Source organism: Chrysochloris asiatica, unplaced genomic scaffold (genome assembly GCF_000296735.1).
Source record: "Chrysochloris asiatica unplaced genomic scaffold, ChrAsi1.0 scaffold00085, whole genome shotgun sequence".
Lineage (NCBI taxonomy): Eukaryota > Metazoa > Chordata > Mammalia > Afrosoricida > Chrysochloridae > Chrysochloris > Chrysochloris asiatica.
This window is the reverse complement of record NW_006408603.1, coordinates 9,031,027-9,044,986: the sequence shown is the minus strand read 5'-3', so window position 1 is coordinate 9,044,986 and position 13,960 is coordinate 9,031,027. Positions and strand designations below refer to the sequence as shown.

Below are 13,960 nucleotides of genomic sequence, written 5' to 3'. Positions count from 1 at the left end.
AGTGTTTGTTGTTGTTATGTGCTGTGGAGTTGGTTCAGACTCACAATGACCCTGTACAGGGTTTCTGAGGCTGTAAATCTTTATGGGAGCAGAAAGCCTCATCTTTCTCCTGGGGAACAGCCGGTAGTTCGAACTGCTGACCATGAGATTAGCAGCCCAATTTGTAGCCACTACGCTACCAGAGCTCCTTATATATATTTGGAGTCCTGGTGTGGCATTGTAGGATAATGCAAGGTCGGAAGTTCAAGCTCACCAGCTGCCCCCTGTAAGCCCTATACAGTGTTGCTATGAATCAGAACGGACTTGATGGCACTTAACAACAATCACATATATCCACTACTATTAAAGCCAGTTGTGAAGTACATTCTATTCCCTTCATTTTACAGATCCCTGTGTGAGGAGACGGAAGTGGAGAAGAGTCACAGAGTTAGTCATTCCCAGGCCTGGGACTGGAAGCCACCTCTGGTACTCCTTGGGCTTCCCAACAGCTGCTGCAGTTCTGAGGAGACCAGAAAGCAGGACATTTACATAAACTATCTGAAAACTCAGGAGAACCCAGGGGAAGGGAGGCAAAGGGTTGAGAATCCCTGGGTTACAGTCCTTGAAAGAGAAGGGCATGGAGAACAGAGGAACAGAAGTGGAAAAGAAGACATCAGAGACCACTCAGCAGGTGGAGCGCTAAGGGCACAGGACTCCCACATCTCCTGTTTCTCTGCAGGCACCTAGGTGGACCCCAGAGCTACCTCAGGCCAAAAAGGGAATATGAGCTCCTAAGTCCTCAGCTGCCTGGTCTGGTGCCACTGTGCCCTGAAACTGGCTCCAAGAGCCTGCCTGAGAGGCTCCACTAGGAGTTGCCCACCACAAACTTGGGAAGCCTGGGCCTGGGCTTACCATCCCAGGGTCGCAGGACTAGGATGGGGGATGGGCCTGTGACAGGAGGTGCCCTGGGCGTCCTCTTTTGGCCCCATGGAGTCCTCACCCAACCCCCAGTCAGCAGGGAACTCTTCCTTTTTAGGGAGAGTCCCTCAGACTCCAGGCCCCTCAACTGCCAGTGGGGTCCCGGAGGTGGGGCTGAAGGATGTGGCTTCAGAGTCTGTGGCCCTCTTCTTCATGCTCCTGTTGGATCTGACGGCTGTGGCTGGCAATGCGGCTGTGATGGCAGTTATCGCTAAGACTCCTGCCCTCCGAAAATTTGTCTTCGTCTTCCACCTCTGCCTGGTGGACCTTCTGGCCGCCCTGACCCTCATGCCCCTAGCCATGCTCTCCAGCTCTGCCCTTTTTGACCATGACCTCTTTGGGGAGGTCGCGTGCCGCCTCTACTTGTTTCTGAGTGTATGCTTTGTCAGCCTTGCCATCCTCTCCGTGTCGGCCATCAATGTGGAGCGCTACTATTACGTGGTACACCCCATGCGCTACGAGGTGCGCATGACACTGGGGCTGGTGGCCTCTGTGCTGGTGGCGGTGTGGGTGAAGGCCTTGGCCATGGCTTCCGTGCCAGTGTTGGGAAGGGTCTCCTGGGAGGAAGGAGCTCCCAGCATCCCCCCAGGCTGCTCGCTCCAGTGGAGCCGCAGTGCCTACTGTCAGCTTTTTGTGGTGGTCTTTGCAGTCCTTTACTTCTTGTTGCCCCTACTCCTCATCCTTGTCGTCTACTGCAGCATGTTCCGAGTGGCTCGCGTGGCTGCCATGCAGCATGGGCCCCTGCCCACATGGATGGAGACACCCCGGCAACGCTCGGAATCGCTCAGCAGCCGTTCCACTATGGTCACCAGCTTGGGGGCCCCCCAGACGACTCCACACCGGACGTTTGGGGGAGGGAAGGCGGCAGTGATCCTCCTGGCTGTGGGGGGTCAGTTCCTGCTTTGTTGGTTGCCCTACTTCTCTTTCCACCTTTACGTGGCCCTGAGTGCTCAGCCCATTTCAACTGGGCAGGTGGAGAGTGTGGTCACCTGGATCGGCTACTTCTGCTTCACTTCCAATCCCTTCTTCTATGGATGCCTCAACCGGCAGATCCGGGGGGAGCTCAGCAAGCAATTTGTCTGCTTCTTCAAGCCAGCTCCAGAAGAGGAACTGAGGTTGCCTAGCCGGGAGGGCTCAATTGAGGAGAACTTCTTGCAATTCCTTCAGGGGACAGGCTGTCCCTCCGAGTCCTGGATTTCCCGACCCCTACCCAGTCCCAAGCAGGAGCCACCAGCTGTTGACTTTCGAATTCCAGGCCAGATAGCTGAGGAGACCTCTGAGTTCCTAGAGCAGCAACTCACTAGTGACATCATCATGTCGGACAGCTACCTCCGTCCTGCCCCCTCACCCAGGCTGGAATCATGATGGGTGGTTGGACACTTGAGGGTGCTAGGACTGGGGCTAGTTATGATTGCAAGGACCACCACATGGAATCGCCTTTTCCCACCTGACTGGGGCTGGGAGTGGGGACTCTGTACACAGCTTCTGCTCAGCATTTCCTGGGTCAAGAATAGCGCTAACAGGATGGACGTGTGGCAACAGCCTTGGACTTGGCTGTGATCCTTGACTACTGGGGGAGGGAACCTGGGGATGGTGAGATGGTGACAAGAGAAAAGGGTCACAAAAGGTGAGGTGAAGCCTCTTAACCAGTGAACTTTCCATGCTACAGGGAGCAGGAAAACTGTCCAACGCCAGGAATTGGAGGACACAGGGCAGTAGGCCAGGTTTGGAGTTATTCTGGAGTCATTTTGAATATTTCCCAGTATAATTGTCCAAAAAAGTTAGGAAAATGACACGTCTTCTCATTGCCTTGTTAGATTTAAAACCAAACTGGTTGCCATAGAGTTGTTTCTTGTTCATAGTAACCTTATTTGTTGTTGCTGTTAAGTGCCGTTGTTAAATGCTATCGAGTTAGTTTCAACTCATAGTGACCCTGTACGGGGTTTCCAAGGAGCAACTGGTGGGCTTGAATTCCTGACTTTCTGGTTAGCAGTCTAATGATTATCCTACAACACCACACCAGGACTTCAGTAACTGCCCCATAGGATTTCTAAGGCTGTAATCTTCATGGTGTTCTTGTGTGGTGCTCTGGGTTAATGTGCTGAATTGCAAGGTTGGTTTGAACCTCAGTCGCTGGTTCAAGCTCACCAGCCACTCCTTGGAAACCCTATACAGGGTTGCTATGAATTGGAACCAACTTGATGGCACTTAACAACAACAATCTTTATGGTGTGGTGCTGTAGCATAACACTGGATTGCTAACTCCAAGGTTGGCAGTTCAAACCCACCAGCTGCTCTTTGTAAGCCCTGTATAATGTCACTATGAGTCAGAACCAACTTGAAGGCACTTAACAACAGCAATGATCATTATGGAAGGGAGTGTGGTGGTTCCATATGATAAGCATTTGACTATAAAAAACAAGGTTGACCATTTGAGCTGCCAGTTGCTCCATGGGAGAAAGGCAAGGCTTTTTACTCATGCAAAGATTTAAAGCCTTAGAAACTCTATACAGGGTTGCTATCAGTGGAACCTATTCAATGGCACTTAACAACAATAACAACAAATCTGTATGAAAGCAGGTAGCCACATCTATCTCCCATGGAGTGGCTGGTTGGTTCAAATTGCTGATCTTGTTGGTTTGCAGCCAAGTGCTTAGCCACTGTGCCACCAGGGCTCATTCTTGCTAGGTTTAAAAAAAACTAAATTACAACCAAGTGTTTGAATTGGCGTTAATAAATCTTTTTCTAATTTTATATTGAAATTTCCTTAAAGTGAGAGGTTGATCTGGGTATAGTCTTACCTACCACTGTTATGTTTGGCCAGACGCAAAGGGAAGTAGGAGTCAGGATACAGGGAGTAGAAGACAGGAATGCTGCCTGGGGCTCTCCCCCACTCTCCAGCCCTTCTCCTCCATTCCCCTGTCTCTCCTACACACAGGAGATCAAGCGTGGGACTTGATCCCAGCAGAGTGAAGAATAAAAGAGGATGGATTTTTATCTCTTTTAGGATGAAGAGGTTGAAAATATTGGGAGTGGATGGTTGAGAGTAGGGGTTAGTTATGGTGGCTGGGCAACCACCCTGCCTGATCAATAATATTAATAATCTTTTCCTTCCAGGACTGGCCTCCCTGATCTTTCTCATCGCAGTGACCCACCTTCAGCCCCCTGGACAATCGGGTACAAGAGACTAAGGTTGGGCATGGGAAGGGTGGAGTTTCCATGGTCAACTAAATGCCTCTCTACTCTCATTCATCGTTCTCAAAAACTAGCTTCAGTGACCAAGATTTAAATCTCTCTCCTTTCTACAGCCCTGGGTTGGAGAAAGAGGGTATAGGAGTTGGGCTTAACTGTTCACTGATTGAGACTGGAGGAACTGTGTTATTTCGTATTGGCAGCCAAGGCATGGACCAACCAAATTTTCAAGGGAGGTGGAATAATAGCAAACTACACAGGTCATCCATCTGGGACTACCTCTCCATGCCACTTCCCTTAGTTGAATCAGGCGACGCAAAAAGGTCAAGGCAGGGCCAGGGAGTGGTGTGGGCTGTATTTGAACTAATGCCTGGCTCACTGAACATCGAAGGGGAAAACAGGATGGCGGGAGTAAGGGTGTTCCCCTTTCGAACAGCTAATAAATAATTTTATTATAAAAATTTATACTGATAGCAACATTGACTCCTTCAGTTCAATTCAGTGCATGGTAGTTGAACATCCACATTGTCTGGGACCAACACAAAAGATGTGGGGCTCTTGTTTCCAAGTACTTCACAATCTAATTTGATCAGATACTTTGTTTTTTTAGAGAACATTTATAGCTGGTAAAGCACCACAGAAAATATTTGAGAACTATATTGGAAGAATATATCCATGGTTATAACTTCTGAGAGTTCAGTTCACTGCAGAAATATAGCTACTTCCTGTAATCCTTATTTCTGCAGCTTCTGGAAAAGATGGGGCTGTAAAAAAACAAGTATCTAGTGGAAAAAATTATTAAATGAAATTGGGCAAACATAGCTTTCTCCCTCTTGACCTAGAATTATTTCCAGCTTTCTGTCTTCCTACCATCCAGTTTAATGCCTATCGTGGCAGTGTAGGATATGCAAAGGACTGTTAATGGCAAGGTCAGCAGTTCAAATCTACCAGTCGCTTCACGGAAACCCCATACAGGGTTGCTATAAGTTAGAATTAACTTGATGGCACTTAACAAAAGTGCTTATTATATATAGAAAATACCTCATAAATGTAGTATAGTTCCTGGTTTGATACTGTAGGATAAGCACTGCACTGCAAAGTTGGTTTGAACCGCAAGGTGGGTGGTTTAAACCCACCAGCCGCTCCTTGGAAACCCTATACAGGGTCTCTGAGTCGAAGTGACTCGACTTAACAACAACAACATACAGCCTTTGTAATTGAAAAGCAGATTTGTAATCCACCCCCTCAAACATTTTAAGATAAAACTGTAGAGTCTCATTGCTAGAAAAGGGAAAAACTTTTAACTACCACTGGTCAGCTAGTAGATCCTAAGTATTGCCAGAAGGTGGCAGTATGAGTCCAGTTAAAGCAGGAAAAAGGTTTGATTGGCAAAAGGAAGAATTAAACATTGCTTGGCAGCCATTTTGTTAATTTATTTTGCCCTTTCCTTTGGCTTTACCCTCCAACCTTTCTTTCACATACATCAAAAGAGAAAGTTTGAAGTGCAAGGATCTTTCTAATTCAAGCCAAAATTTCCTGACACTGTGATCTCATTGGTGTTTATCACTGAGTTTGATAAAATTGGTTCATTGCTATTTATTTTTTTCCTGAGTGGATCAAGAAGGAAATAAAATTTTCTGTTATGCTGAGTATATGCTCAACATTTTCTGACATGACTACCTACCTTTCAGGAGTTTTCTAGGCACCAAGATGGCTTGATAATGGTCACTTTGTAATCCTTAGCTCTGAAAACAGTTCCTGGGCAAAATCAATGCCTTAATCAACAGAATTAATGAGTTGGGTCAACCATTCTGTCCTTGATTCCTCGCTCTCTGCATCCTGGTGGTGTTGGGGTTACTCCCAATCTTGGATTAAAAATTTAGCCCTTCTGTTATCAGGCAACCTATAGGGACATGGTAGAAAAGGGGCAAATTTGAAGTTAGATAGAGCTACTTACACACTGTGTGACCATGGGAAAGCTGCTTAACTTCTCTGAGCCTATGTCTTCATTTGTGAAAATGGGGATAATATTACCTACTTTACAAGGCTGTTTAAGGATTAAAAGAGATGCCACTTGAAAGCACCTAGCCATACCTGGCGAATAGCTACTCAGTAAATGTTTTCTCTTCCATTTCCTCTTGCCTTCAGGGCCCCTCTCCCCTTCCCCCTCAAAATACTGGTTATGGTCATCCTAATAGTCTTTCAAACTTTGAAGAATTGGTATTGACACGTTTTGGTGGGTTAGGTTAATGCGGCTCTTGAGAAATTACTCTAATTAATGAATCATCCCCATATGAACATTTCTGTTGGGAACCTCAGATTCTATTAGGATAATTACATAATTTTTAATTAGAGGCAGACTTTGGGGTTCCTCTCCCTGGGAAGTATGCGGAGGGTATTTGTAGGGCGTTTGGCAGTGAAAGGAAGCTAAAGCTGTGTTCATCTAGTACTACAACTTCTCTTATTTGTGGTACCACAAAGTAAGCACAAGGTGGGCTTGAACTGCAAGGTCGGTGGTTCAAACTCACCAGCCGCTCCTCGAAAACCCTATATAGGCTCAGAGTCTGAACCGACCAGATAGCACTTAACAACAACACAGTACATTTAGGAGATTCACAAGATGCACTAGTTTGTTTTGGAGGATAGGAGATTGTCTAATCTTTGCAGAAATCTTAAACCCCTAACCTAAGAGACTAGTGGTGGTGGTGTGCCGTGGAACCTGTTCTGATTCATAGCGACCCTGTAGAGGGTTTCTGAGGCTGTAAATCTTTACGCGAGCAGAAAACCTCATCTTTCTCCCGCGGAACCGCTGGTAATTTCGATCTGCTGACCTTGAGTTTAGCAGCCTGACTCGAACCACTACGCTACAGTAAACATTGAAATTGACTAAAATGGAGAAGGGCAGCATGACTTTTTTTTGTTTTTTTTAAGGTTTTTATTGTGGATTGAGTGAAAGTTTTCAGGGCACATCATCAGTTTCACATTCAAACATTCATATACCTTGTTTCATTACATTGATTATAATCCCCTCCACATACCATCAGTTAACAGAGTTTCTCTCTATCCTCTTTAGCTTTTTTTGGGGGAAAAACTTTGCCTTTTTGGAATTTACAGTCTTGGCTTTTAGGGAAGGTTTTTACATTTATCTGTGGGTATCCAGGGCTCATGTATGGAATTACTAACTAGCATAACTGAATAATCAGATAAGGGGCATTTTGCTATGTTTGCTAGGTGGCTAAAGTCTGATCCTCAGAGCCTATGGTTTGGACGGTCAGCAACACTTGGGCCCACAGGGACTTGACCTCCTGACCGGGTCTGCACGGTCTGCACCAGATTCCCCCTTATTTATTATTTATTTAAGGGACCCTGCCTGTCTTAGGCGGTCAGTGCTAATTCCTCAGTCTTACCCGTCATCGAAACTCATTGCAGCATGGCAATGGCTCTGTCTTAGCATGACATTTTTATAAAGGATGAACTAAACTCTTAACTTTCAGCTTATAGGGTCTCTGATAGCAATTCTAAGTGGTCCTTTGGCAGTCCAAGAGCTGGGCAACTTCCAAGTCCACAGAACCTCGGACGTAAAGGCACACGGATCGGGATAAGTTTTGAGAGTTGGAGATGGTGGGCCAAAGAAAAGGGCAGAAGGGCATCACTAAAGTCCTATGCATGGTCAGCGTTAGAACTCAATGTCATGGCCATGGCAGGAGTTTGTTGCCATTCTATAAATGTAGCCGAGATGACCCTAACGTAATGTTCTACAGCTGGGCAGGGGCCCAGGTTCTCCATAATCAGTAATCTAAGGTTTACTAGCTTGCAAACAACTGAGGCTCCCATACCGGTTGTGGGCTCTTATCTGAAAATCTCTCCCACCTTCCTGCCCGCCCCCCACCCCACCCTGGTCCAAACACGTCTGTGTGATCTCAGGAGGCCACCATGAGCTGGTGAAGCCATGCCCGTTTTTCTACATTTATTCAAGTAATGTAGAAAGACAAAAGGCATAGGAAACAGAGAAACGAGACTAGGGACCGGCTGCAAGCGCACCGCTAGTTCAACACGACCTCGCAGTTTAGCGGAGCTGCGCCCAAACGCACAACCCCCTTCCCGGTACTTCCGCTTTTGGTCGTACCTCCTCTCCCGGAGCTAGACTTTTGAGAGGTAACGGCCGTAGGGCGTCAACGGAAATGTCGTAAATACAGGATATCCGGTTCTTTTGGGCGCTCCGGGACCTGACGGAGAGGGACGCCGCCCAGCAGTAGACTGAGCTTCAGCCGTCTGAGCCGCAGTTCCCGCGGTGTGTGAGTGAGCCCGGATCCGGTCCCCTCTCCCGCCGCCGCCATGGGCTGCACGTTGAGCGCCGAAGACAAGGCGGCGGTAGAACGGAGCAAGATGATCGACCGCAACTTGCGGGTAGACGGGGAGAAAGCGGCCAAAGAAGTAAAGCTGCTACTGCTCGGTATGGGCCGTGGGCGGGGCCGGTTAGGTGGTTAGGAAGCAGTAGGCACTTTTGAAATCTGATGGGGGTCAGACCGGGCTGAAGTAAAGGACCCCAAAGCGATCTGGCGGGCGTGACGGGCTTGGTGCGGGTGTTTGGGTTAGTATCTGAGGCCTTGGAGGGCGTGATGAGGGGGTGGGGTTTGGGGTTTGTAGAAATTAGGCTGTAGAGGGTGTGACTCCATACTGGAATTGCGCTTAGCAAAGAGCTTGGGAGTGGGGCGGTAGCGTAATGAAACTGCGTTAGGACTATAGGAAATACACAAAAAAGAGGAGCCGGTTTTGTATAGATTGGCAGCGTGTTAATAAAAAAGGAGGACGGTGCACAGTACATTGTGGTAGGTTTGTATGATAGCTTGTGAGCTTGGAGCATGGTGATACTTTATGACAGTGTAGAGCAGGGGGGCTTTATATTAAATAGAGAGGGTAGGACAGAGTAGTCCCATAAAGACCCTGTCATTAGAGAGTGGGCCTTTTGAACTGTTGATCAACTGTTGTTGTTGTTAAGTACCGTGGAGTCAGTTCCGACTCACAGTGAGTCTGCACAGGGTTTCCAAGGCTGTAAATCTTTATGGGAGCAGAATGCTTCATCTTTCTTCCGCGGAACCGCTGGTAGTTTCGAACTGCTGACCTTGAGGTTGGCAGCCCGACTCGTAACCACTGCACTACCAGAGCTCCTTTGATTAAGTGTAGGAAACTTGAATTATCCAGGAGCATAAAGGTAGGTGACAAGAATTGGGTATGAAGTAAATGAGCTTGTGCTTCATTTAATTCATACCCAATACTCTCCCCCCCTCACCATTTTTTCCCATTTCTTTTCTTTTAGGTTCCAAAACTTCTTCCCTGTTTGTTTGTTTTTTCCCCCTTGAGGGGCGGGGGTGTGAGTGGCAAGAGCTGAGGAAATTTAAAGAATGGCTTGTTTGAAATTTGTGGCAAAAGAAGTAGTGGACAGTAGATTCTACAGTGGGACTTGTTGAATATTTGTTAGGGATGATGTATTTTGAGATTGAAAGTACATTGGTATTAGCTTACCAATAAATCACATTTCATACTGCTTTCTAGAGACGTGTTAGAGAAAAATAAGTGGTAGTAATGGTTTCTGTAAGCAGTAGAACTTTTTAAAACAATTGGTTTTTTGAGAAGTAAAATAAGCCATAGGTTATGGTGGTACATTCTATCCTCTGAGGCTGCTTTACAGGAAGTGCCAAATTCGGCGCTGTAGGATAAGCACTGGACTGCGAACCACAAGGTCTGTGGTTTAAACCCACTGGCTGTTCTTTAGAAACCCTGTACAGGGTTACTATGAGTCAGGAGCAACTTGATGGCACTTAATAACAACAAATCAGCCTCAGAGGATAGGTTGTACCATCATAATCCAAGGCTTATTTTATACTAGCTGGATGCACCTGCTACTCTCTTCATGTTAACTTACTTGGTTGTCTGTTGATTACAGTAAGCTCTGGTAGTAGCTTTTCGGGATCTAGGGGGAAAGCTATGCATCAGAACTTGAGTTTGCGGTTTGAATACCTAAACTGTCAGAAGGCATAAATTCAGATTTAGTTTAAGGTTACCACTGTCTATGTAATAGATAGGAGTCCTGGTGTGGCACTGTGGGTTAATGCGCAGGCCAGGGTCAGCTGTTCAAGCTCATCAGCTGCTTGAAAACCCTATACAGGGTCGGAACCAACTCGACAGTACTTACCAACAGCAACATGTAGTAGGTAAACCCTGGTGGCCCTGTAGTTAAGAGTTTGAAGCCACCAGCTGCCTTGTGGGAGAAAGATGTGGCAGTCTGCTGCTGTGAAGATTTACAGCCTTGGAAACGGTTCGGGGCAGTTCTACTTGGTCCTGTAGAGTTGCTATGTTTAAGAATTGACTTAAGGACAATGAGTGTGTCGCAGGTATCATGTGGATGAGCACAGTCCCTGGCACACAGTTGTTGTTAAGTGCTGTTGAGTTGGTTCTGAATCAGCGACCCTGTATAGGGTTTCTAAGGTAGGTGCTTCTTGAACAGTTGATAATACCAGCATGAGCCACATAATATTGGAAATTGATCACCATTTAAAACTTTTCTATATTGATTAATTGATAATGAGATTAAAGGTATATTATCATTTTCAGTGAGCATTTTGATTCACATTGGTCAGAGATCCCTGTAGGACATTGTTGTTGTAAAGTGCTGTGGAGTCAGTTCTAACACATAGTGACCCTCTACAGGGTTTCCCAGGAGAAGCTGGTGAGTTTCAACTGCCAACCGAAAAACAACTTTGTAGACCAGTGCTTATCCTACAGTGCTATACCAGGACTCCTTAGGACCTGTTATATAATTCAGTTGTAAACTGTGAGGCTTCCAAATAGCAAGATTTGGCTGGCAAAACTTAGGCAACCAAAACTTGTTCAAATGTTTGGAAAAATCTTTATTTTGGACTTTATAAATAATGCATTTAATTAAAACACATTAGTTAGGGAACTTGAAAAGCAGTAAATAAAAATTACAGCACTTAAGCATTTAATTTTAATTTTTATCAACTTTGATTTTGTTTTTTATTTTGTTGCAAATATACACTGCAAAACATGCATGAATTCAACTGTTTATATGTGTACAATTCAGTGACACTGATTACATTCTTCAAATTATGCAACCATTATCACCTTCCTTTTCTGAGTTGTTCTTCCTCCATTAAACATAAACTCACTACCCTTAAGGTTCTTATCTTTTATATAATCTTTTGAGTTGATGTTTTCCATTTGAACATATATAGATAGATTTTTAAATTTAGTATAATGATGAAGGTAGACATTTTCTAGGTAAGCTAAGTAATTATTTGATTTTAAGAAGACTTTAGGATATGTTTGGTTTAAGGTTTAAAGATTGTTGCAGGACAATAGTTTCAGGGGTTTATCCAGCTCCAGAAAGTTTAGAGCCCATGAGAATTTGAAATTCTGCTTTGCTTTTCTCCCTTTTGATCTGGATCCTTTGGAATTTTTGGTCAGAATAATCGTAATAGTAACTGAGCACTATTGTAGTTCTTTTGGTCTCATGGTAAAGAACCACTTTTTTTTTTCAACTCAACTTTTTTTTTTCAACTTCATTGTTTTTTAAAAAAAATTCTTGAGCAAATTAAATCATCAAATTCAAATTGGTTGAAGAGAGTTTTTGCTTGAGCCATGCCTTGATGAACATAAGCAATTAAAATGATCTCCCTTGCTGTTTCTAAAAGTAAAATGCACTCATCATGGTAATCCGATGTCTCTTTTTACTGTAGAATACCTCCTTTGATTGATGTACATGCAAGTCATTTTTACTTCATCATTGTGAAATTATCAAATTTAGTTTAAGTTGAGATCTATCTGTATTAGCCATGTCTCTCCAGGAACATAATAGGTGCTCAGTAAATATTAGTCTATTTTCATTCTCACTATGTTGTCTTTTAGCATAGTGTTCAACAGCTTCGGATCTGAAGCCATACTTTCAAAACCTAATTTCCAGTTACAGCTATGTTGTTGTTAAGTGCCGGTGAGTCGGTTCCAACTTATAGCGATTTTGTATAGTTTCTGAGGAGTGATTGGTTGGTTTGAACGACCAACCTTGTGGTTAGCAGTCCAGTGTTTATTCTGCAGTGCCACATCAGGAATCCGTAGAAAGCCAAGGAAATGAGTGAGGGCTAAATTAACTAAGGAAGACTGCAGTATTATAATTCCTTTTTTGCTATAGATCTTTGTTTTTAATTTTCTTTAGATGTTATTGGGAAGATCTTAATATACCAAATTTGTGTTTAATCATAGTATTCTATTGAAAGGTAAAATTACGTTATGCAAAGCTTCCCGGTCAGTTTGCCAGCACATAGAATGGCTTATTGGTGTGTTGTTAGCAAATTTTTTATAATGTTAAAAATTTGGTTTTTGTTTCAGTTAATAGTGATGAAATTTTAAATCATTTTGGTAAGATCCTGTCTATAAACTATCAGAATTTGATAATTTTAAAATATTTTATTTGGAAGGTTTGTATTTTTAGTTCATAGTACACAAAAACCCAGTGTCCAAAAAAAAACAAAACCCAGTGTCATGGAGTTGATTCTGACTTGTAGCAACCTTGTACAGAGTTTCCGAAATCTTTGTGAGAGCAGACATCCTCATCATTCTCCCTCGGAGTAGCTGGCAGGTTTGAACTGCTGACCTGGTAGTAAGCAGCCCAACAGGTAACCCACAGTGTCACCAGGGCTCCAGACTTCTCCAGTTTACTCCGTTAAGCCTTACAAATATCGTTTTCAATTGGCTAAAACTGTTATAATAGACAAGAGCTCTGCCTTTGGATTCACACAAATGAATTCAAATTCTACCTTCACTCAATAGCTGTGAAACCCAGAGCAGGTAATAACCATGGGAAGTCAATTAATTGTCATGTATGTTGAGATGATAATAATACTTCTTACAAGGTGAGATGATGTGTGTAAAATACTTACTATTAATGCCTAGTGTGGTCATTGTCCTATGCTGGCAAGTAAATTCTGATTCACACTGATTCCATAGGATGGGGTAGAATGGCTTGCATGTTGTTAAGTGCTGTTGAGTCTAGCAAATAATAAATGGCAACTCCTCTATTATTTTGGTGGTGGTTGTGAAGTTTTATCTACTTAGTTTTTTTAAGGAATGTTTCAGATACCTGATTAGTTTTTACGTATTTATGTACCCTTTTTTGACATCTTTAAAGAATTATTATCAATGTAACTATTGAAGTGAATGGATTTAAGTATTATTATGCAATGTAACATTGGTGCAGGACTGAGTGGTGTTTCATTCTGTTGTACATAGGGTCACCGCGAGTCAAAACCTACTTGACAGCATCTAATGACAGCACCACTGTTGTAACTTATAGAATGAAATATTTCTATGCTGTCTTCAAATTTCTATTTCTTGATAGTTCACCTCAGCAGGTCCTGAGAAAACATTATTATACAAAATGGGATTAATGCCTTCCTTTGAAATTTTGTTTGTAGTGGTTGTTGTTGTTAAGTGCCATTGAGTCAGTTCCAACCCATAGTGACCCTGTATAGGGTTACCGAGGCTATAAATCTGTACGGGAGCAGAAAGCCTCATCTTTCTCCCACAGAGTGGCTGGTAGTTTCGAACTGCTGACCTTACGGTTTGCAGCCCGTTTTGTAACCACTATACTACCAGAGCTCCTTTGCTTGTAGTGGTAGTATGGCAAAAATTAAATTGCTTGTAGAGAAACTGACTCATCTAATTAAATTTAAACCTTACATTAACGTTGATTATTCATGTTAAAATTTCTACATGTTGTTGTTAAGTGCCGTCGAGT

At 43.9% G+C, this 13,960-nt stretch overlaps 2 protein-coding genes across 2 annotated transcripts in view; both read left to right on the top strand.

Moving 5' to 3' along the window:
• The first annotated feature begins 903 nt into the window (after positions 1-903).
• Positions 904-2,376, top strand: GPR61 (G protein-coupled receptor 61). Its single transcript, XM_006865954.1, has one exon. It carries the CDS (start codon positions 967-969, stop codon positions 2,320-2,322), a length of 1,356 nt encoding a protein of 451 aa, XP_006866016.1. The 5' UTR covers positions 904-966; the 3' UTR covers positions 2,323-2,376.
• Positions 2,377-8,326: 5,950 nt separating this feature from the next.
• Positions 8,327-13,960, top strand: part of GNAI3 (guanine nucleotide binding protein (G protein), alpha inhibiting activity polypeptide 3) — a 61,083-nt gene continuing 55,449 nt past the window's right edge. The window contains exon 1 of the mRNA XM_006865953.1: positions 8,327-8,602. Coding sequence (XP_006866015.1) covers positions 8,485-8,602 — 118 coding nt within the window. The 5' untranslated portion in view covers positions 8,327-8,484. The remainder of the gene's footprint in view (positions 8,603-13,960) is intronic.

Coding starts and splice junctions, on each gene's coding strand:
- GPR61 (XM_006865954.1), top strand. CDS start 967: ATGGAGTCCTCACCCAACCCCCAGTCAGCAGGGAACTCTTCCTTTTTA.